This window comes from Corythoichthys intestinalis, chromosome 12 (genome assembly GCF_030265065.1).
Source record: "Corythoichthys intestinalis isolate RoL2023-P3 chromosome 12, ASM3026506v1, whole genome shotgun sequence".
NCBI classification, from domain to species: domain Eukaryota; kingdom Metazoa; phylum Chordata; class Actinopteri; order Syngnathiformes; family Syngnathidae; genus Corythoichthys; species Corythoichthys intestinalis.
In genome coordinates this window covers 21,838,896-21,861,822 of record NC_080406.1, presented here as the reverse complement: position 1 = coordinate 21,861,822, position 22,927 = coordinate 21,838,896, and the positions used below count along the sequence as shown (strand labels likewise).

At 39.1% G+C, this 22,927-nt stretch overlaps 1 protein-coding gene across 3 annotated transcripts in view; it reads right to left on the bottom strand.

The window, feature by feature from the left end:
* The window catches only part of tanc1b (tetratricopeptide repeat, ankyrin repeat and coiled-coil containing 1b), a 242,488-nt gene that overhangs the window by 63,703 nt on the left and 155,858 nt on the right, over positions 1 to 22,927 (bottom strand). For all 3 annotated transcript variants that reach the window (XM_057852771.1, XM_057852772.1, XM_057852773.1), the window contains 3 exons: positions 16,323 to 16,554; positions 16,027 to 16,193; positions 6,720 to 7,327 (listed from right to left, as the gene is read on the bottom strand). In XM_057852771.1, the coding sequence (XP_057708754.1) occupies positions 6,720 to 7,327; positions 16,027 to 16,193; positions 16,323 to 16,554 (1,007 nt within the window). The remainder of the gene's footprint in view (positions 1 to 6,719; positions 7,328 to 16,026; positions 16,194 to 16,322; positions 16,555 to 22,927) is intronic.

Genomic DNA, 22,927 nt, shown 5'->3' with positions numbered 1-22,927 from the left:
TGTATGAGACGCTTTTTGTTTATGTTTAGTGAACCTGTATAGCGTGCTAAGCTAACGGTGTTGCTAATGCAATGCTTGTGTACTTTTTTTTGTTGTAGTTTTACGACGGTCTAAAGAGGACAATGGTTTGAGGCTATTTTATTAATAAATCAGATGAAAAAGGGAGAAGTCTGATTATTAAGGCGTCGTTCACTAGCTGTCTAGCTTTGGAAAAAGTAGACACTTCGGAGTGAGGACAGCATAGACAGATTTAAAGGACAGTAGAGTGAAATGCCCACTACAGTCCTTATGTACCGTATGTTGAATGTATATATCCATCTTGTGTCTTATCTTTCCATTCCAACATTTTACAGAATATGTATAATTTACAGAAAAATATGGCATATTTTATAGATGGTTTGAATTGCGATTAATTACGATTAATTAATTTTTAAGCCGTAATTAACTCGATTAAAAATTTTAATCGTTTGACAGCCAGACTTTTTACGAAATTAATTGGTTCTGGAAGTAAATTCGTAAACTGAAAATTCCATGAGTAGAGGCCGTGTTTTCTAACAAAATGCCCTAATCCGTCCCAAGCCCCCCTGAAAATCAGACATAAATCTTTTATAAAGCATAAAAAAAAATCAAAACATGTAAAAAATACATGGTTTTTTATTCAATCTCTTTTAAAATAATAATAATCATAAAATAAATAATGAAGATAGTGACTTTATTTTAAAAAATGTAAAAAAAAAAAAAAAAAAAAAAAAAGTTTTTAGAACCTAAGCTGCATTAAAAAAAATAGATAAACAAGAAAATATTTAGTATTAACTTATTGCCTGCCATTTGTAAAAATGGCAGGCATGGGAGGACTGGCTCTGAATGCTTACCTTTCCCGTTCACCTTTAACCCCATAAAGGGTAAATTTTCAGACTACTTATGTAAAAATTGAGAATTTCTCATGACACATTCGTGTTGAGTATCAGTTTAACAGAACAGCCATTCAGTTGTAGGCGACGAGACTAGCTGACGAGAGCAAATACATGTGGTCGACATTCAAAGAACCACTTGATCAGGTATGCGCTGCATCATTAAGAGCTGGAAGGCCCAGATTCTGTCATTAAAAGGACATGCATGATTGGAGATCACTTTGATTGGGTTTAAAATTCTCTGTAGTTACGGACTGTTTCAGCATACCAGCTTTTATCTGCATATTCATCTTCTCTGCCAAATTTCAAGCCTTTGTTTTAATGAATGATTAGAATTGTGAAACTCTGCTCTAGTGCACTTAGGAATCTGCTCTTTGTAAGCCCAGAAGATCCGGGAGGGGGGGAAATAAAAGCAAACAACTGATATAATCTTGCTGTCTTCTGTATTTTAAGGGCTTTTTTTTTTTTTAATCATATATATTTTTTCAGGTTTGAGTCCAACTTCATTTTTGTTTTTTATCCCTCCTCCTGTTTACCATTTTAAAGTCTCTGGGTTGTTATAACCTTTTTTCATTGTTAAAGTGTTGTTTTCCCACTTCTTTTGGGGATGTAGCCATGACACAATGCTTTGTAATGATACTACCACAATGTCCAAACCTGAGTTTTAAAAGTAATGAGTCATCACCTTCTTTTTGCTTTGTGTTGCCAGCAAAAAATTCACTTACAAGTGAACTTCAGACACTACCAAAAGATAGCAGCAACATCAATAGAATATAAAACTAGCATCAGTTCAAAACCTGCTTATCACTTGAAAGTATTTGATTTTGATACTAATGTATGCTTCTAAACAGTATATTTACATGGACATTTATAATTGGAAACAAAACAAAAAGTGGTGCATGAAGAGCAAATGATAACAGAAATAATAATACTTCATATAAATCCGATGCATTATTATTATAATTGCACTTTTTCAGGACACTCAAAGATGCTTTCTGTTGCATTACAAAAAAAATTCCAATAACCGAAAACAAATTTCTGTCTGAGCCTCACAACCGCGTAAATGGTGCATCCTTGTACGTATACGTAACATTGAACAACAGGAAAACTTTCACCTTTTGTGTTGTAATTGGAAAACGAAGTTTGGAGGCATCACTATACAGTAGAGGTGGTATCCTCTAAGGATGCAACAAAACTCGGTTTTATATTGAACCGTTCCATACGCCCTCTTCGATTCAATACGCAAAAACATTCCATTCAAATGAAAAGCTCCAAAAATGTATTTTCCGAATTTATTATTGTCGTCTCTCTCGTCCGGCGCAGCTTTGCCTTGAAAAAAATACAATGCTGCTAGCAGCCCCTCTCCTCCACTCCTCCCCCAAACTGCATGAAAGGTGGGAGCTGTGGCGCACAAGGATCATTGCACGTGAAGAAAGACAGAAAATTATTCAAATCAGTATTGCACAGATCTGTATTTTGGCAGCATTTTGGGTGAGCTGATGTGCTATCACCACTTGTACATTTTGGATACAGACTGTCTTTACGGATACCTACGACAAAGTCTGCCGATAGTGTTGCCGACTTGGCTGCAACGTTAACCTCGTTTTGATAACAGACAGGTTAAGACCGTGGATCACAGAGACCTAACTCACGGTTACATGATGAACAATGAGTGGCAAATTAAGAAGAGTGCTGTACTTTAAACTCTGTTAAACTTTATGAAAGCCGACTGTCAAATGCTGGTGTTGTGTAGTAATGAGCATACGTGACTTCTGTGGCGTTTGTTAACTTTTTTTAATGCCCGACAACACTCGCGCGCACACACTAGATATCATCTAGGGCTGCAGCTATCGAATATTTTGGTAATCGACTGAAAATTCTATCGATTAATCGAGTAATCGGATAAAACAAATATATTTTTAGGTGAAGAGCAATTATAAATATACTGTACATGAGAAAACAAGACATTTCATCTAATCTTGAACCATTTTCAGTCAATCAATGTCTTTATTTTCGATGTATATTGTTGAAAACAGCCAACAATTGCATCTCAGATGTAACTAGAATTAAAAAAAAGAGTAATTCACTGCTTTCACTCAAAAAACCTTTACATCCTATTAAAAAATTAAAAAAAAAAAAATATATATATATATATATATATATATACACAGTGGTACCTCTACATACGAAGTTAATCCGTTCCAGGACCCTGTTTGTAAGTCGAAATGGTCGTATGTCGAGCAGGATTTTCCCATAGGAATACATTATAATTCCATTAATTCGTTCCACAGCCCAAAAACCTTCACTAAATCCTTAAAAAATACTGCTGGTACTATTACAAATGGCAATTACACATAGCAAAACAAATAAATTATAAATCAAAATCGGAATAATAATAATAATAATAATTCCTGTATTAATGTAACGAATCGGGTTCTAATGTGGCGGACGTTTTTTGCTGACCCTGAACGCACCGCGTGGCTGACGTGCCAGAGACAGACCGGTGAGCTTGAGTTTCACTTTCACTTTGAATGTTTTCTTGAGAACACCGTCAATTGCGGCAGACAGAAGGTGTTTTTGTTTTGAATAAGTTGTGAAATAAATGATAAAAACGTGGCGAAGTTGGCGATTTCTCTGGAGATGTTACCACAATAAGAATTGTCAGCTTAACTTATAAAGACTGGCGAACGATGGTCGGAGGAGGACCGTGGAGATATATTGTTGAGCCATTTCACGGATGCCCACCCTACGCTCATATTTTTCTGTCATTTGCATCTTCATTTAGAAGGTAAGCGTCAACTTTTTCCTTGTTTCACCACCTGTACCAACCTTTTCTGAAACCAGTGTTGATTTGTCACACAAGAAAATCCGCCGTGCATTCGTCTGCGGTGCTGCCATTGTCGTCGTATTTCGAGCATGTCGTCGGATGTAGAAACAAATGGCGAGTCAAATTTTACGTAGGATGTCGAAAAGTTTGTGTGTCGAAGCGATCGTATGTAGAGGTACCACTAATATATATATATATAGATTAGGGCTGTCAAAATTATCGCGTTAACGGGTGTTAAATAATTTTTTAAATTAATCACGTTAAAATATTTGACGCAATTAACGCCCAAATGCCCCGCTCAAACATATTACAATGACAGCACAGTAAAACAGTGTTTTTCGGAGTTTTGGGTCCCTCTGATGGCGCTTGAGTGCGACTGATTTTATAGGCTTCAGCACCCATGAGCATTGTGTAAGTAATTATTGACATCAACAATGGCGGGCTACTAGTTTATTTTTTGATTGAAAATTTTACAAATTTAATTAAAAAGAAAACATTAAGAGGGGTTTTCATATAAAATTTCTATAACTTTTAAGAACTACAAGTCTTTCTATCCATGGATCGCTTTAACAGAGTGTTAATAATGTTAATGCCATCTTGTTGATTTATTGTTATAATCAGGGGTGCACATAAGTGGTCCGCATGCGCGCATGCGTACTGGATGTAGACAAACGCGCTGGCCCTTAACGGCTTCCATACGCTTTTGCGTACCGATGGCTGACCACTGTATTTGCGGCGGACATGAGAAAATAACTTCTCAAAATGTCGAAGAGGCAGGCCACACTGAGTAATTACTTCCGTGTTCCCCCACCCCCGTCAAAAGACAGACAGACGACAGAGACGTCACCGGAGCTACCGAAAAAAAAAGGACTTTTGCTGAAAAGTGGCTACAGGAGGTATCATGGCTAGAAGCAAATGATGCTCGCACGGAAATGCGGTACAAAATGTGCCGTGAGAATCCCAATGTCGCCGATAAGAGCAGCGCATTTTATGTAGGGTCAAAGAATTTCAGCCATCCAAACTTTGAAAAGCACGAAAAAAACAGAGCATGTGGCAATTAAGCAAACTATCGATGTCAAACAGGACCCCACTCGCCCTATGGACAAGTGGCGGCGGAATAAAGGTAATGAACAGCGACATGCACTGACAAACGTGTTTTTGCTCGCATTTTACAAAGCTAAACATGCACGTTCAATGAGGTCTTATGAGGAGGACATCCCACTTTTAAAAAGGCTCGGAGTTAATGTGGGAGTCGCATAATGCCCTTTATTTTGAATTGGTGCTTTTTATTTCTTTACATTTCACTTCAAAGTAATGGCAATTTTGTTGTGCAAGTTGATGTTAATCAAGCATTAATTGTTAATATAATTAATTAAAGTTAATTGGCTCTAAGTAAAGCTTGTCATAAATTTATCGCATCAGGCGGGTCGGCTCTCAAGCTCAATGAGGACCAAGTCACATCTCCAGGTCCTCCTCTGAGAACCTGGGCAAAAAAATTATGTGCACCCCTGGTTATAATAAACAAATAGTCTTTATGTACTGTATTTTGAATGTATATATCCATCTTGTGTCTTATCTTTCCATTCCAACAATAATTTACAGAAAAATATGGCATATTTTATAGATGGTTTGAATTGCGATTAATTGTGATTAATTACGATTAATTAATTTTTAAGCTGTAATTAACTCGATTAAAAATTTTAATCGTTTGACAGCCCTAATTAGAAGCTAAAAAACACATCTTTTACAGGGGTGCCAATAATTATGGAGGGCACTGTATTATTCAAAGTGTTTGTCATTTTTAGGTTAGAATCATTAATTGATGTCTAATATTTAGTTTAAAAAAAACAAAATGACTTTAAAAAATTATTCACTCGCATATTTTAAACTTTTAAACAAATTATGTCACAATGAAAAATTTGCCGTCTGTAAAAAAGTCACGGATATCTACCTCATAACTATCGCTTAACTGTATTTTTTTTTGTTACTGTCGCATTTTCCCCGTTTCACCCATAAAATCCCCCAAAAATCCGGCTGTGGCCATTCCCAGCTGTGTCTTGACCCTCGGTGAAACATGCTACATGGAGTTTTTGGATTGAAACAAGGTAAGTACGCGATAATATCTCGTTAAAATCGTGGCGTCTTTAATTATGCTCTTGCGTGCTCTCGCCTCCAGTTAGGGTTTTGCTGTTTAATTGAAAAAATAATTTTTTTTTAATGCCCTCCTGTTCAATTTTTTTCTTCCCCCAGAAAATTGAGATTTTAAGCTTTCCAATGGTGTATCACACATGCAAATAGGACAATTTTGAAATTTGGCTAAATTGGGGGTCTCAGAGCGGAACTTCAAGTCACCAAGTCAAGTTTTCCGCCATGGGCATTTAGAATGGGGTCAACCATTTTGGAACACCCTGTATGTCATATGAATAAACTAAAGTAAAAAATAAGATTCTATGAGGTAAGTTGTGTTAAATGCTGTTATATTTAAGGACTATTTGCGAGTGAGTCACCTTGCTGAACGAAAAGGGCGCTTTAGAAAAGAGTAGGGAGGTGAGAGAGGCTCTCTCAATGCAAGTCCGCCGTCCGGAATTAAAAAATAAATAAATAAATAAATAAATGGATCTAGACTTGCAAGAGGAGTCGGCACTGGCGCAGAAGCAGCAGCATGAAAACAAGGAAGCGGCAGAGCTCCCGGCTGAAAGGAACTGCAGTACGGCGGTAACGGCCTGACATGACGTACGGCAACGGGAACTAGGTACTGTTAACGCGAAAAGAAAAAAAAAAAAAATAGACAAAATGGAGGACGAGACTCCGGCGTCGTAAAGTCGAAATTACACCTCTACTATACAATGTACTGTACTTTTCTATCACTAAACCACAAAAACATGGCATGATTGTCAGAGATCAGATTTCAACACATTGAGTTTTAAGTCAAGGTAGCACTTTGTTTCTTGGCAGCATAAATTAGAAAGCAAAGGACTAACCTCGGGTCACAGAGGAAGTCGGTGCTCTCCCCGTCGGCCCTCCACACAAGCCACTCTCTGAAGGAGGGGTGGCAAAACATGCGTGTCTTGTCGCGGCGTCTGATGAGAAAGCCTGACAGCAGATCCATGCGTTGCTGGAAGTCCTCCCAGGGCAGCTCCCCTTGGACGTTGCCGGCGTTGATGGCGTGGAACAGCTGCTCGTCCGTCATGGGATGCAGCGAAGCCAGCGTGACGTTGAGGATAGGTAGCGAGCGCTCAAAGGCCGAGTTGGTCATGAACTTCATGTTGCACTGCAGCTGGTAGAGCTCAGCTAGCGAGACGGGCACCACTTTGTAACTGGAGCTCTTGATCACCAGGTGGCCTCTCTCAAATAAATCCAGGGTGAGTTTGAGATAAAGGTAGGAGCCCTGACTGCGGGAGATGAGGTGACCACTAAGCTTCCCCACCGTGACCGGGTCCGCTTTCCCATTGAGGCTAATGTTGTTCATGATGTCTTTGCTGCCGTTGATGCGGTACTGGATGTAAGCGTTGAGGTCATTGCTTATCTCTTTATTGTCCGAAAAGTCGTCCAGAGATATCTTGGAGAAGGGCAAAAGGCCGGTGATCTCCTACGGAACATAAGGCGTAAATACAGAATTCAATACCTGTAAAAGCACAACATTAAACTTGAATAAAAATCATAAAACAACTAGAGCATTCGTCCACGGTTTTAAATATTTATCACCGGAGTGACTTGCTACACCTTAGGATCTTACTGGATTATCTAGAGTAGCAATGTGATGTTTTCTGCACTGAAAACAATGATGTTTTTGCCACTTTTATTTATTTTTTATCGCCACAGTGTGGACTCTTGGTACAAGTGAGTTTGAAATTCCGAGGAGCATAACCATCTTGTCAAAACAGTGGAAACGGGGTTGATATAACAAAAACTTCATGTAAACAAAACAAGGACAAACTTAAATTGATGAAAAGAAAACCTTTTTAGCGAGAGTAATTGAAAGTTTTCTTGCAGTTCAATTATATTCTGCTTGACCAAACAGAAACAAACTGAAGAGCTGCAGACATCCTAAGGCTATGTATAAAGAGTCTGACTTTTGTTTTTTGCGCGCGTGATAAATATCAGAGGAGATTCTCAAAGCACTTGGTGAGCAAACATAGACAGCCTTCAGGCTGCAGCAGAGACTTGTTACTGGAAGAAATGTCGATATGAAGCAAGGATGCATGATTCCCACTTTTTCAGCCCAACTATAGGTTTTTGCCAATAACACGTACAATACAGGACAATCCCATTAGATCTCGCAATTATCATAAAAAAGCATTTTATTTAAATCAAATATCGATAAATAACAAAATAAGCTCCTGAAAATGGTATACGTGGTACTAACAGTAATAAATTTTACTTAAATGTAACCTGTAACACAAGACATTTCAGTTATGTGGAACCTTAGCCTGAACAAGGGACACAATGTAAAATGCAAATAATAAATAAATAGCTACAGTGCCTTGCAAAAGTATTCGGCCCCCTTGAACCTTGCAACCTTTCGCCACATTTCAGGCTTCAAACATAAAGATATAAAAATTTAATTTTTTGTCAAGAATCAACAACAAGTGGGACACAATCATGAAGTGGAACAAAATTTATCGGATAATTTAAACTTTTTTAACAAATAAAAAACTGAAAAGTGGGGCGTGCAATATTATTCGGCCCCCTTGCGTTAATAATTTGTAGCGCCACCTTTTGCTCCAATTACAGCTGCAAGTCGCTTGGGGTATGTTTCTATCAGTTTTGCACATCGAGAGACTGACATTCTTGCCCATTATTCCTTGCAAAACAGCTCGAGCTCAGTGAGGTTGGATGGAGAGTGTTTGTGAACAGCAGTCTTCAGCTCTTTCCACAGATTCTCGATTGGATTCAGGTCTGGACTTTGACTTGGCCATTCTAACACCTGGATACGTTTATTTTTTAACCATTCCATTGTAGATTTGGCTTTATGTTTTGGATCATTGTCCTGTTGGAAGATAAATCTCCGTCCCAGTCTCAGGTCTTGTGCAGATACCAACAGGTTTTCTTCCAGAATGTTCCTGTATTTGGCTGCATCCATCTTCCCGTCAATTTTAACCATCTTCCCTGTCCCTGCTGAAGAAAAGCAGGCCCAAACCATGATGCTGCCACCACCATGTTTGACAGTGGGGATGGTGTGTTCAGGGTGATGAGCTGTGTTGCTTTTACGCCAAACATATCGTTTTGCATTGTGGCCAAAAAGTTCAATTTTGGTTTCATCTGACCAGAGCACCTTCTTCCACATGTTTGGTGTGTCTCCCAGGTGGCTTGTGGCAAACTTTAAACGAGACTTTTTATGAAAATGGCTTTCTTCTTGCCACTCTTCCATAAAGGCCAGATTTGTGCAGTGTACGACTGATTGTTGTCCTATGGACAGACTCTCCCACCTCAGCTGTAGATCTCTGCAGTTCATCCAGAGTGATCATGGTCCTCTTGGCTGCATCTCTGATCAGGTTTCTCCTTGTTTGAGAAGAAAGTTTGGAAGGACGGCCGGGTCTTGGTAGATTTGCAGTGGTCTGATGCTCCTTCCATTTCAATATGATGGCTTGCACAGTGCTCCTTGAGATGTTTAAAGCTTGGGAAATCTTTTTGTATCCAAATCCGGCTTTAAACTTCTCCACAACAGTATCTCGGACCTCCCTGGTGTGTTCCTTGGTTTTCATAATGCTCGCTGCACTTTAAACGGAACCCTGAGACTATCACAGAGCAGGTGCATTTATACGGAGACTTGATTACACACAGGTGGATTCTATTTATCATCATCGGTCATTTAGGACAACATTGGATCATTCAGAGATCCTCACTGAACTTCTGGAGTGAGTTTGCTGCACTGAAAGTAAAGGGGCCGAATAATATTGCACGCCCCACTTTTCAGTTTTTTATTTGTTAAAAAAGTTTAAATTATCCAATAAATGTTGTTCCACTTCACGATTGTGTCCCACTTGTTGTTGATTCTTGACAAAAAAATTAAATTTCATATCTTTATGTTTGAAGCCTGAAATGTGGCGAAAGGTTGCAAGATTCAAGGGGGCCGAATACTTTTGCAAGGCACTGTAATTAGATGTTTTTTGTTTTAAAGCAACACTTTTAAGTTTTGGTCAATTTTGGCGACGCCGGTGGATGAAGGTGGTCGAGTTATGCCTAGGGTTGGGTATCGAGCATCGATGGGATCCGGGACTAACACTCTGGTTCGCCTGCAATCGTTTGAATTTTTTAAAATTTCGATGCCAAGTTTCGATGCCATGACCGCTGACCGGAAAAAATAGCTGCCGAACACCAAGAAGAAGAAGAAGCCACATGAAGTGTGTGTTTGTGCATTGCAACTCGATTTCAATCGTAGTCACTGTGTGGCGGCAAAATGACCAGTCAGCTCAGTGCAAAATTTGCAACACAGCTACATCATGCAAAGGTGGCTGCACGACCAATATGATTAAACATCTCCGGCTTCATGGAATACAAGTGCCGAACAGTGCCGAAATAACTAGCTGAGTGCCGCGAATTTGACATGCGTCCCCGGTCCTCTAACCCAGTGTTTTTCAACCGGTGTGTAACCCCAGACCGTGATTTTTCCACCACCAAACTTCACTGTTTTGTGCCAAAAGATGGATTTTTCAGATGAATCTTCCATTGAAATACACCACAGTCGCCGCAAATATTGCAAGAGACCTACTGGAGCCCGCATGGATCCGAGATTCACTCAGAAAACAGTGAAGTTTGGTGGTGGCAAAATCATGGTCTGGGGTGACATCCAGTATGGGGGTGTGCGAGAGATCTGCAGGGTGGAAGGCAACATAAATACTCTGAAATATCAACAAATATTAGCTGCCTCTTACATTCCTAACCATAAAAAGGGACAAATTCTGAAGCAGGATGGTGCTCCATCGCGTACTTCAATCTCTACCTCAAAGTTCCTCAAGGCAAAGAAGATCAAGATCCTCCAGGACTGGCCAGCCAAGTCACCAGACATGAACAGGATGAAAGAGTAAGCATGGAAGACGAAACCCAAGAATGTTTATGAGCTCTGGGAGGCATGCAAGACTGCTTTCTTTGATGTTCCTTGTATGAATCCTTGCCGAACCACATGGATGCAGTCCTTTAAGCCAATGGAAGTCATACAAAATATTAAATTTGGATCTCACAGCACCACTACTTAATTTGCTTATGTTATGTAACATATTTTTGTATTTGAAGTACATTTTTGTTAATTTTCACACTACTATCTGTTGGCGACAAAACTTTTGTCTTGCCAAAATTTGACCTTTTTGTCTTCAGTAATGATAAATCTTTTTCCAGAGAAACAAATATATTTTTGTTAGGGCTGTCAAAATTATTGCGTTAACGCGCGGTAATTAATTTTTTTAATTAATCACGTTAAAATATTTAACGCAATTAACGCACATGTCCCGCTCAGACAGTATTCTACCTTTTGGTAAGTTTTACAGCAGGCTTTTTGTGCTGTCTAACAGCGAACTCTTGTGGTCGCTTTGCGACATGGTTTATTTTTTTTCTTGCCAGTTCAATATGGCTGCACGACGTCTCGGGCTGACGCCTACGTTGTAATGTTGTGCTTATATGATCCTTGGACAAGATTTGTCCGTACGTATGGTTGTTGTAAAGAATGTACATATTATGTTAGTAAGCGAAATGTTATATTTTTTGTATGAGACGCTTTTTGTTTATGTTTAGTGAACCTGTATAGCGTGCTAAGCTAACGGTGTTGCTAATGCAATGCTTGTGTACTTTTTTTTGTTGTAGTTTTACGACGGTCTAAAGAGGACAATGGTTTGAGGCTATTTTATTAATAAATCAGATGAAAAAGGGAGAAGTCTGATTATTAAGGCGTCGTTCACTAGCTGTCTAGCTTTGGAAAAAGTAGACGCTTCGGAGTGAGGACAGCATAGACAGATTTAAATGACAGTAGAGTGAAATGCCCACTACAGTCCTTATGTACCGTATGTTGAATGTACAGTGGGGAGAACAAGTATTTGATACACTGCCAATGGGTTTTCCCATTGGCAGTGTATCAAATACATGTTCTCCCCACTGTATATATCCATCTTGTGTCTTATCTTTCCATTCCAACAATTTATTTTACAGAATATATATATAATTTACAGAAACATGTGGCATATTTTATAGATGGTTTAAATTGCGATTAATTGCGATTAATTACGATTAATTAATTTTTAAGCTGTAATTAACTCGATTAAAAATTTTAATTGTTTGACAGCCCTAATTTTTGTACATTCAACATCATTTGGGAGGGTCTTAGCGTTCATATGAGCCATTTCTTAAACCAATTGAATGATTAAAAGACAGGTTTTTAGCAATTGTTTCTACAAAATGGATAAGCAACAAGACTTTTGTCAGGGACTGTATATTTCCATTCATTCACTTGAACATATAACTGTTAATTGCACAGCGTTGCACATAATCATTCTTTGTTCTCATAACTGTGCGTTTATCTACAGTACTGCTTGAGTACAAGGGCTTCTTCTTCCATTGTTTTATCTAGGTAGGGGCCGGCACTAGGCTGCCTGTTTTTTCCCCACTGTTTGTGTGGACGGCAAATACAAACGGTATGAACCTCAAGGTCGGGGCACGTTTCTTCGGGGGAGCACCATACTCTGGGGGAGATGTCTCCTTGTCGACCAGCTTTAAATTACGCTTTCCTCAATAAATGTACTGTGTTAGGTTTTGTGTTTGGTTTCTCCTTGTGTGACTTGTCCCTGTGATTACCCATTGCTCTCACCTGTGTGTGTTTTCCCAGTGTATCCTGCAATCTGCATCCACCTGTGTTACCCAGCTGTTCCTCGTCTCGTTACCCCTTGTCTGTGTATATAATGACCCAGTTTCTTGTCACTCCTTGTTGCGTCATTGTCTATGTCTATGTCCGTCTTCACCAAAGTCAAGTCCGTTCCACGCCCTCGTGTACCAGTCCCTCTGCCTAAGTAAGTTTTGGTTTGAACATTGCCTTTTTGATCCCTAGTCCTTTTGTTTGTACTTTGTGCTTTTGGTTAGTTGTTATTAAAACGTGTTTTGAGTTCTCCTCCACCTGCCTCGCTGCCTTTTTTGTTTCCCTGCAATTGGGTCCACACACCTGCCTGCCCGCGCATTCCTTGACATACTGTATACTGTATATCTTTTATTATTGCCTTCTTTTTGTTCCTGAATTGTGTGTCGTTATCTCCCATCGTTAGAAAAAAAAAGTCGACTTTTTTCCTTGAGCGCGCAATGCACACTGGAGGCTGATGATGCATTGCATTACGACGTCAACAACAATGGTGACCTACTAGTTTACTTACATTACTTACTGCCTTTTACTAATAATTTTACAAATTTTATAAAAACAAAAACATAAAGAAGGGCTTTTATATCAAATTCTTATAACTGATACTAACACAGGGTCCCCCCAGGATTGATACATCTAAATTTAAGACTTTTAAGACCTTTTTAATGCCATTTCAACTAAAAATTAATAATTTTCTCGCACCCATAATTTATATCATATTGAATCGTATTAAACAAATGAAGCATTGAACATCAATTTAACCTCAATTACTAAGTGTGTTTGACAAAAGAATGCACATTTATTGAACATACAATTAAAACACATTTAAAGTAACATTATAAAGTGTTTCAGAATTTTTTAAACACACGCACGCACGCAATAACTATGGACAAAAAGAGGAGGAGGACAGGACTCAGAGCAGTCATCTTCTGTGACAGGCTAGTGCACCTGCCAAGACCCAGTGAACATGGCTAACTGTTGAGTTAAAACGGCGAAATTTACATTCATTCAAAAGGCAAACTGTGCAGAAATACATTATTGCATCTAACACATTTTTTGGGGAGAAATTGGCAGCTTACTTTGAAATGTTTAAGCAGGTCCAATGCCTTTGCATGACCCATAAACTGCGACCCAAAGTATCTGGATGTGACTTGAGCCCTGTGACTTGAGTTGTGTGTGAAAACAATTTTCAGTGTCGACTGACACGGAGTTCACGCGGACATTTCACGGGTCGCGTCCTAGTATCATGTCCGGGACTTTCCCATGAAGCAGTGTGCATGAAAGCAGGCGTTAAATTGCCGGGTCATAGCAGATGGCTGATGACTTAAATATTATGGTGACGGCCGATGTAACTTCCTCCCTCTTCGCAGTTAGACGAAAAGTGGTAAACAAACATCGCAATTAGAAACACAGCAAGCTGGAAACGGCTAAATTAAACTGAAAACATTACGAAATTAAAATGTCAATTATTACGTCAGGGTCGGGCCGGGCCAGGGTTCTCTCACGCTAACATTTCAAATAAATATATATGAATGATGTATGCATGTTAAACTAAGGAATACTAATTTGGATTAATAAAAAAAAAAAAAAAAAAAATGTGTTGTGTTTATTTAGGTTTAACAAACTTTTCCGGCGTTATTTCGTTGTGTAAATACATTTATAATGATCATAAAAAATATGTAGACTATTTAAACATTAACAAAACTTTTTTTTCTGCCAAACGAGAATTCGTTACAAAAGACAGGCTTTTATCCTCAAAAAGAAAACATAGAATTTCGTTTTTTTGTCCTGGGAACGGGCCTACAAATAAAGCATAGAATTTTGTTTTGTTTTTCAGGCTCGGGCCAGCAAATCAAGTTAATGGATCGGGCTTGGGCCGAGTCGGGCTTTAATACCCGCGGACCGGGTCGTGTCGGGCTGGATTTTTATAGGCCCGATTTTAACTCTATCTTAAAATCTTGATGAGCTTTAATTGGCTGCAGTTACGATGTTGGCAATACTCGATCCGGAAAAAAAAAAACACGATTTGACCAACATTATGTTTAACAAACTTTTCCAGCATTTTCATTGTGTAAACACATTTATAATGATCATAAAAATATGTTGACTAATTAAACACTAAGAAAATTAGCATTTTTTTTCTGCCAACTGAGAATTCGTTACAAAAGACAGTTACGACATCGGGAACGCTCCCTCTGGAACAAAACGCAATTTGACCAACGTTGTGAGAGCCGATGCCGACCAAAAATGACGTTCGATTTGTAGTGCAGTGCATCCTAAAATTCTATACGTCATCTTCGTTATGGATTGAAAAAAAATAAAATAAATACAAATTCTTCACGGATTTAGGTTGCACTGAGATGATGTTAAAATAAAGACCACGGTGAAAAAATTCCAGACTTACAATGGCTAATTTAATACTTTTAATACCCTTAATAATGGAAAACTAAATTCAATGCTTTTTTAATACTTTTAATAACCCGCGGATACCATGTAACATTTATCTTTTAAGAGCCACAAGTCTTCATAGTTCCTTTTAATATGAAGACCAACAAAGTCAGAAGCAGTAGAGGACGTCATAGAGACGAGCGTCAGACCTCCAGCTGCCGAGCGGAGGTTTGAGCCACAGTCTACATTTAAATCTATGTTTTAGGGATTGAAGAAATCAATGCAACCTAATCCTCCTTGCCTCTCCCTGTTCAGGGATGGAGTAACGTTACTCAGCAAGATAACACTGCCCTCATAACACAAACATAAGCGTGTACTGATACACATGTAGGACTCGATACCTTCTAATCCAGTGAATATATGCGGTCCTGTTGAAACTAGAAGCGTGCAGACTTTGACGTGGACCAATTAGCATCCTCCAATTGTTGATGCTTGTATGTTGGTACATACTGCAGTACGTATTTAGGCTCTCTAATACGGTTACTTTGCCAAAGTTCCTCTTTACCTACCATCTAAAAGAAAAAACACTTTTCACTCAGATTTTCCAAATGTCAGTGTGTCAGACACGAAACTCTCTCTCGGTGACTGAAATCTCAGGAGAGAATATAACAAAGAGTAGGTGTAGAAGTAAAGAAATGGAGTCTTTCAGCCTCAGCAATAGCTGTCTAAAATGCTGACAAAATAAAGCCATAGAAGCATACACAAGGGAATGTCACGGTTTAATCCATGCATTCATCCATTTTCTTTACTGCTTATCCGCTTCAGGGTCGTGGGGAGTTGTAGTCTATCGCGGCTGACTTTGGGTGAAAGACAGACTACAGCCTGGATTGCATGGTCGCCAGTCTATCACAGGGGAGAGTCATTTAGTAAAAAGTGAACTAATGCAGTTTGCAGAGAAGTCATAAAAGTGACCCATTACAGTGGGACCGACTCACCCAACGATTCAATTTCGAATCATACCCCAATAACTGAAAACCTTCCCATATTAGTAATGACTAGCTCCTTACCAGCAAGCTGACACGAACAGTGACCACCAGTTTCAGCCACGGAGGGAACTTGGTTATAATCTTTGTAATAAAGGAGGCAATTGTGTCTCCATAGTCAGGCTTGTGGAATTCAGCTTCATTTAGTCCGTCGATCAAAATGATGAGATTCTCCTCTGGAATCTTCCGCTCTGGAAAGACATAAACTCACAGAGTTAAGAGGGAAGAGGAGCAGTCAGGTTTACATAAATCACACGCGTGATGTCCCTTTTAAAAAGGCCAAAGCTGACATATTAAAACATCAAACGGCAATGTTTTACCTTTACGAAGGTTGGCCAGAGGCTCAAGGACGCCCCTCCGGAAAGCAGCCATGGGGTCCTGGACACAGGAGCGCAGACTGAGCATGCTCTGGAGGTGGGGCTCTTTCAGCAAGAGTTCCCGGTATGAATGAAGCTGGTGTGCTCGGCACAACAGGGCGGCGATGCTGTGCACAAATTCTGGCACCAAGCAGGTGTATGTGTTATCTGCTTGGCAGTAATGATAGGCCACCACCTGGAACACAAAAAGATGAAGGGGTTGGATTCTCGGTCAATGCCAAATATGTTGATTAGACAGCATGATAACTGATCACAGATTTAGGAAAAATAAGACTTGTGTGTGTGCAGAAAAAGTCTTACATTTTGAAAAATGGGAGCTGAAACAAAAGCTTTTCTCTTTTATCTATATTCAGTGCAATACAGCCTAGAAGTAGACCTGTAACAATTACTCGAATAATTCGAACAACTCAATTTTAAAAATTGATCGTGGAATTTTCTCCGCCTCGAGGAATCGTTTAATTTTGCCAGCTCTAAGCATGCCGTTTTGCCAGGACTACTTTTAATGCGGCACAATGCACTGATGTCACGTGCGTACAGGGGAGAAAGAGGAGGCGGATACATTGATTTCAACCACGCATGAATATAGAGGTAACGACGAAGAAGCCGACGAAAGCGAAGACAAAGGCACCAAGAAAAAGAAAAAAATGTCAAAAGTGTGGTAGCTTGTTTCATGTATTCACTGTAAGACAGCACTTGCATAACGCTACACTCGCCCAGCCCCAGCTACCCGCGGCCACCCTGCCGCTTCCGCACCGTGCGACCCGCTCGCTTTCACTGTAAAGCCTGAGTTATGCTCCCGCGTTGCGGTGACGGCGCAGCGACTACGGCGTCATTAGCAGTGTTGTTAATCTTACTGAAAAAAAGTAATTAATTATAGTTACAAATTACTTCTCCCAAAAAGTAATTGCGTTAGTAACTCAATTACCTGAATGTAAGAGTAATTAGTTACTTGGCAAAGTAATTGGTGATAATTACTTTTTTTTTTTCCCCCTCCAAAAAAAAAAAAAAAAAAAAAACATTGGCCACACTATGTGAAGTTTTTTGTGAAGGTTTTTGGTACAATTGGCCCGAGCCCAATTCTTTACCCTAATTTACCCTTTACCCTGAATCAACTGTAAAAAGTTGTTAAAATTGCTCCCATTATTGCATTTGTTCCCTTCTCTCTACCTTCGACATATGAAAGTTTTAAAACTGTTTCATCATTTCAAGATAGATTCAAGTCAAGATTTTGCAGATTTAGAAGTATTTTAGATAAAAAGTTACTTAGGTTCGCTAGGAAGGTTCTCTACAACAGAGCCGTCCTAAAAAGTCTACTGCTTTAAGATGGCGGCTGTCTACTAACGTATTTAGTGCCATGCAGTGTTGTTAATTTTACTTTAAAAAAGTAATTAATTACAGTTACAAATTACTTCTCCCAAAAAGTAATTGCGTTAGTAACTCAGTTACCTGAATGTAAGAGTAATTAGTTACTTGGCAAAGTAACTAGTGATATATTTTTTTTTTTCTCAAAAAAAAAACAAAAAAAAAACAGGTCACACAATGTGAAGCTTAAAGGGTTTGGGGGACAATTGGCCCTAGCCCAATTCTTTACCCTCAATTTAACTAGACAAAAGGGTATTGCGATAACTAGCTAGTAACCTTTGCTATGTGTGGAAGTCATTTAAAGTTGTGAATCAATCGTTAAAGTTGTTAAAATTTCTCCCGTTATTGCATTAGTTCCCTTCTGTCTACTTTAAACATGTGTAAGTTTTAAAACTGTTTCATCATTTAAAGATAGATTTAAGTTAAGATTTTGCCGATTTAGGAGCATTTTAGATTTTAAAAAAATTACTTAGGTTCGCTAGGAAGGATCTCTACATCAGGGCCTTCCTGAGAGGTCTACTGCTTTAAGATGGCGGCTGTTTACAAACGCATGTAGTCCTTAAAACATGTTGGCAATGCAGCAGTGTCTGTCATTTGCATCTAGTTCTATAATATGATATCTACCGTGTCATGTGGGTGTAGTTTGTCAGCTATGGCTGCAGTCAGGTATTATTGGAGCCACCTAGCATCGCGGTTGCAACGGCGTCTTCCCCACTCTTGCTCTGCTCTCGTCCCCGTGAGTCCGTTTCTCTCAGACTTTTTTTTATTCAACCAACTTAGTAACGCATAGTAACGCACGCCTTTCCCGCCTCAGTAACGGTAACGGCGTTGCCAAGATGAGAAAAGTAATTAATTAGATTACTCATTACTGAAAAAAATAACGCCGTTAGTAACGCCGTTATATTGTAACGCCGTTATTAACAACACTGGTCATTAGACATTCGATGGTTCTCCGGCCAGGTGACGCGTTGCTCTGTAATTCACCGCCAAGCCACTAGAGGGGTGTGGTGTTATGTTTGTACGGTTTTGGGGCATGCTTGTTGACTTCCTCTTGTCTAGTTTAACAGAGAAAAAAAAAAATAATGCAAGATGGAACGCTTGAATGTGGATCTTCAGCTCATCAACATTGAATTAATGTTGATCCTAAAAATGTTGAGGCGCATGCGACGCAGAATACGGTTTCGAGGCGGTCTGTCCAACTTTTGATGCCGCATAGAGAGTTCTAGCCTCGGGTAGAAACCAGCTAGCTGTGGCTGCTAGCTTCAAACTGGCGTCGTGCACTGTGTCCAGCGTTTTGTCTGAGGTCTGCAAAGTCCTCCAGCCCAATTTGTTTGCCGTGTTCTTCAACCAGCCCGTGGGAAGCCATAGCAGGTTTCTGGCATCTATGGAATTTCCCAAACTGCGTTGGAAGTCTTGATGTTAACGTTATCATAAAAGCACTGAGTCACTCTCAATCAGTGATGATGTATCGTGTGTGAACTGTCTGTTGTTGAAAATTAAATATCAAAATAACTCTTTTGGCACCAAACCTGTGCTTTATTCTTAAGATACTTGAAGTGTGACACGTAAATAAGTCACAGACTCACAGCAAACATATGTACACAATAAATGATGAAGTGCACCAACCAAAAATACTACATAAAGTGATAAAAAGCTGGCAGTTTTTGGCCAACTGGATCACCGCTTTGTGTGGCCACTCGATTCCGTTCCATTTGGCAATCTTTGTGATGTCTTGACGAGACTTGCTCTTCGATGATACTCCGGTCGGCTTGGTCCATTTTTGTGTGTAGAAAAATAATGTTTGATTCTATTCTACAATGACGGTGATTTCGCGCTGAACTGGAAACGACAGCCTGAGTGGACCAATCACAGTCCATTTCCGCCACGTCATATGCGTCGACGTGACACTAGGGTTTGAAAATTCAATAGGCACACGTCAGGCTACAGTGCAGGGTCGTAAATCGGGTCTTCTTTGACGGCGCAGGCTTGATGCGGAAGCATAACTCGGCCTTAAGACAGCGATTGCATAACAGTATACCCGCCCAGCCCTGGCTACCCGCGGCCCCATTGACGCTTTTGCACCGTGCAACCCGCTCGCCTAGCCCCTGCTCCACCGATGGCACCCCGTTTACTCTTACTTACTTTACTTCACTCACTCGAATAAATGAGATTAACATTACTGTACTTGCTAACGTAACATTAGCCCTGCGGAGAGCTAGGTTTATATTAATTATGAAAGCTGTGTCGATGCGTGGCTAACGTGTCTTTCATACAGGCTTTATTTAATAAATAGATGAATAATAATAAAGCTAACTGTCAATTTTAGCTTGGTAGTCATTGATGGATAAAACACCATGTAGCACTGGTGCCTAATGTGCTCCAATACAGCAGGTATCATGCATTTTGAACACTGCAAAATCTTAAAATCCTGTCAGGACTTATAATTTGGATTTATACTTAAAACTTAACTAGAACTTGAAAATTGTAATGACAAATACGTAAAGACATTGACTGTGTAAAAATGGTTCAATATTAGGTCAAATGTCTTGTTTTCTCATGTCAAGTTGTACGGTTTCGGCGTAATTTGTACAAGTGAGCACTGATTTTTAAATGTGTACGCCGTACGTTCAAAATCTGTACGTTTTTCGTGCATTACATTTCTTTTCTCTGTTCAGATTTTGTCACCGTTTCGGCAACGAGACGATGTGCGTTACTACGTTGGCTGAATGACGCGAGAAAAGTCAGAGACACCGAGAGAGAAGAGCGGGAATGGGAAGGAGGGAAGACTGTTGTGACGCTGTTGCAAACGCGATGCTAGGCTAGGTGGCTCCAATATTTCCTGACTGTAGCCGACAGCCTACAATCTACGCCCACTTGATGCTACACTAGATATCACATGCATATAGAACTACATGCGAAATGACAGACTCGGTCGCGTTAGTAAACAGCCGCCATTTTAGAGCAGTACACTTCTCAGAAAGTCTCTGTTGTAGTGAACCTTCCTAGTGAACCTAATTAACTTTTTATCTAAAATACTCCAATATCGGCAAAATCTTGACTTGAATCTATCTTTAAATGATGAAACAGTTTTAAAACTTTCACATGTCGAAAGTAGAAAGAAGGGATATAATGCAAAAACGGGAGCAATTTTAACAACTTTAACGGTTGATTCACAACATTAACTCATTGACTCCCAGCCATTTTCACCGGAGCAAAGCCCTTTGCTCCCGGCCGTTTTACTGGATTTTGACTGATTTTGCAAGGCCCACAGAAAATTCTGTTCTATTGCTATATAAACATGGAACCCACAAAAAGAAATTTTAGACTCTCTTCTTTCAGCAGAAAAAAAGTTAGTTCATATCTTTTTCCATTCTTTAGAAATCAGCATTAGAAAATAGCTTAGTTTGAGCAATTTTCCAATTTCTGATGAAAAAACGGAGAAATTGAGCTTTTTGTGAAAGCATACATTTCAAACACAACTTTGACTTATACACATCTATTTTTTGCTTTGGTTTCATCCCAAACACCTGAATAATGTTTTCCTTTTACAAAATAAGATAAACAACAAGACAAATAGAGCTTTTGATCGCAAAGTAACAATTTATTTACACATAACTAAACTATTGAACTGTTGAACTATTTGCGCACATATCAACGGGAAGGCTCTCGGCTGCTCCCGTGGCTAATCTGATGAGTCTGGATCAAGATCGATCTCACTTTTTTCATCATCTTCATCGTTGGTTTCAACCTCGGGCTGAGGACTAAAGCAACGTGAGCTCCGCAGAACACGTGTGGATCCTGACGCTGTTGTGGACGTCACCGTCCATCTCATCAAGATAGATTTTTTTGAATCCTTCTTTGACGATGGTTTCGTTTTCTTTTCAAAACACTCTTCCAGTGTTGTTTGCCTTTTTTCCCCCCGATCCTTCTCCACATTTTTCTCAAATTCTCACGCGTCTTAACAAGATCCCTCCAACTTCCGGTTCCTGACTATTTTTCTTCACTTCCTTTCTTGGCCCGAGATGAGTTCTTACCAAATGCGCTACTGACCTCCAGTGGCCAGTTTTATTGCTTTAAAATGGGGTTTGAGCTTTGTGCAATGTATCTTAGATAAATAGAAACCTATAGATGCCTCTTGTAAAAAAAAAAAAAAAACAAGAAAAACAAAACGCAAAAGACGTATAAATACGTTTTTGGGAAACTGAAGCAATTAAAAATAGAACATATTAAACATTTTAGGGAGTAAATGAGTTTAATGACTAATTTTGTTTTTGAAAAAATACAAGAAAAAAAAAACATGGAAGGTAACACCAGTTACTTTGCCAAGTAACTAATTACTCTTAAATTCAGGTAACTGAGTTACTAACTCAATTACTTTTTAGGAGAAGTAAATTATAACTAATTAATTACTTTTAAAGTAAGATTAACAACACTGGTCATAAAGACGCAGTCTGCAGAATGAAAAGTGACGAAAGCGGAGGTTTTATTCTGCAAATTCGTTGCCGAACACAATTTGCCCGCAACTATTGCTGATCACTTTTCAGAATTAGCAAAAGAAATGTTCCCTGACTCAAAGATTGCATCGTAAAGTTAATTTTATCAAATGACCTTATTTATAATTGGACACACTAACGAACGATCTTCAAGTCAAACTGTATTGCGAGCTGAAGAGCCATGAAGTGCAGCCATCAAAAGACATGATAGAAAATGCCAAAAGTGCTACATACAATTATAATAAAAGTCACTGTTAAATTTTAGTGATCATGATGTAGCTGAAGACATTAATTGTTCCTTGATTGCACCAAGTAATATGTGACAATATTACCAAATTACCACTAAATTCATATTATTTTAAAAATTGAGTTTATTTTTGTTTCATATTGCAGGCTATATAAAACGTTTGATTTGTCACCAATTTGTATGGGCATACGTCACTATTTGTAAGCTTGCCAAAGGCCCGGGTTGACAGGTATGTGTACATTTATAATTTCTCTTTACCTAAGAAAAAAAATGTTTTATCCAATTACTCGATTAATTGATGGAATTTTCAGTAGAATACTCGATGACTAAAATATTCGATAGCTGCAGCCTAACCTTGAAGTAAACAGTACTGCCAGAGATCATGACAAATATTTAATCACAAAAGCCATCATAGCCTCTTGAATCTACTCAGACTCGCAAAAAAA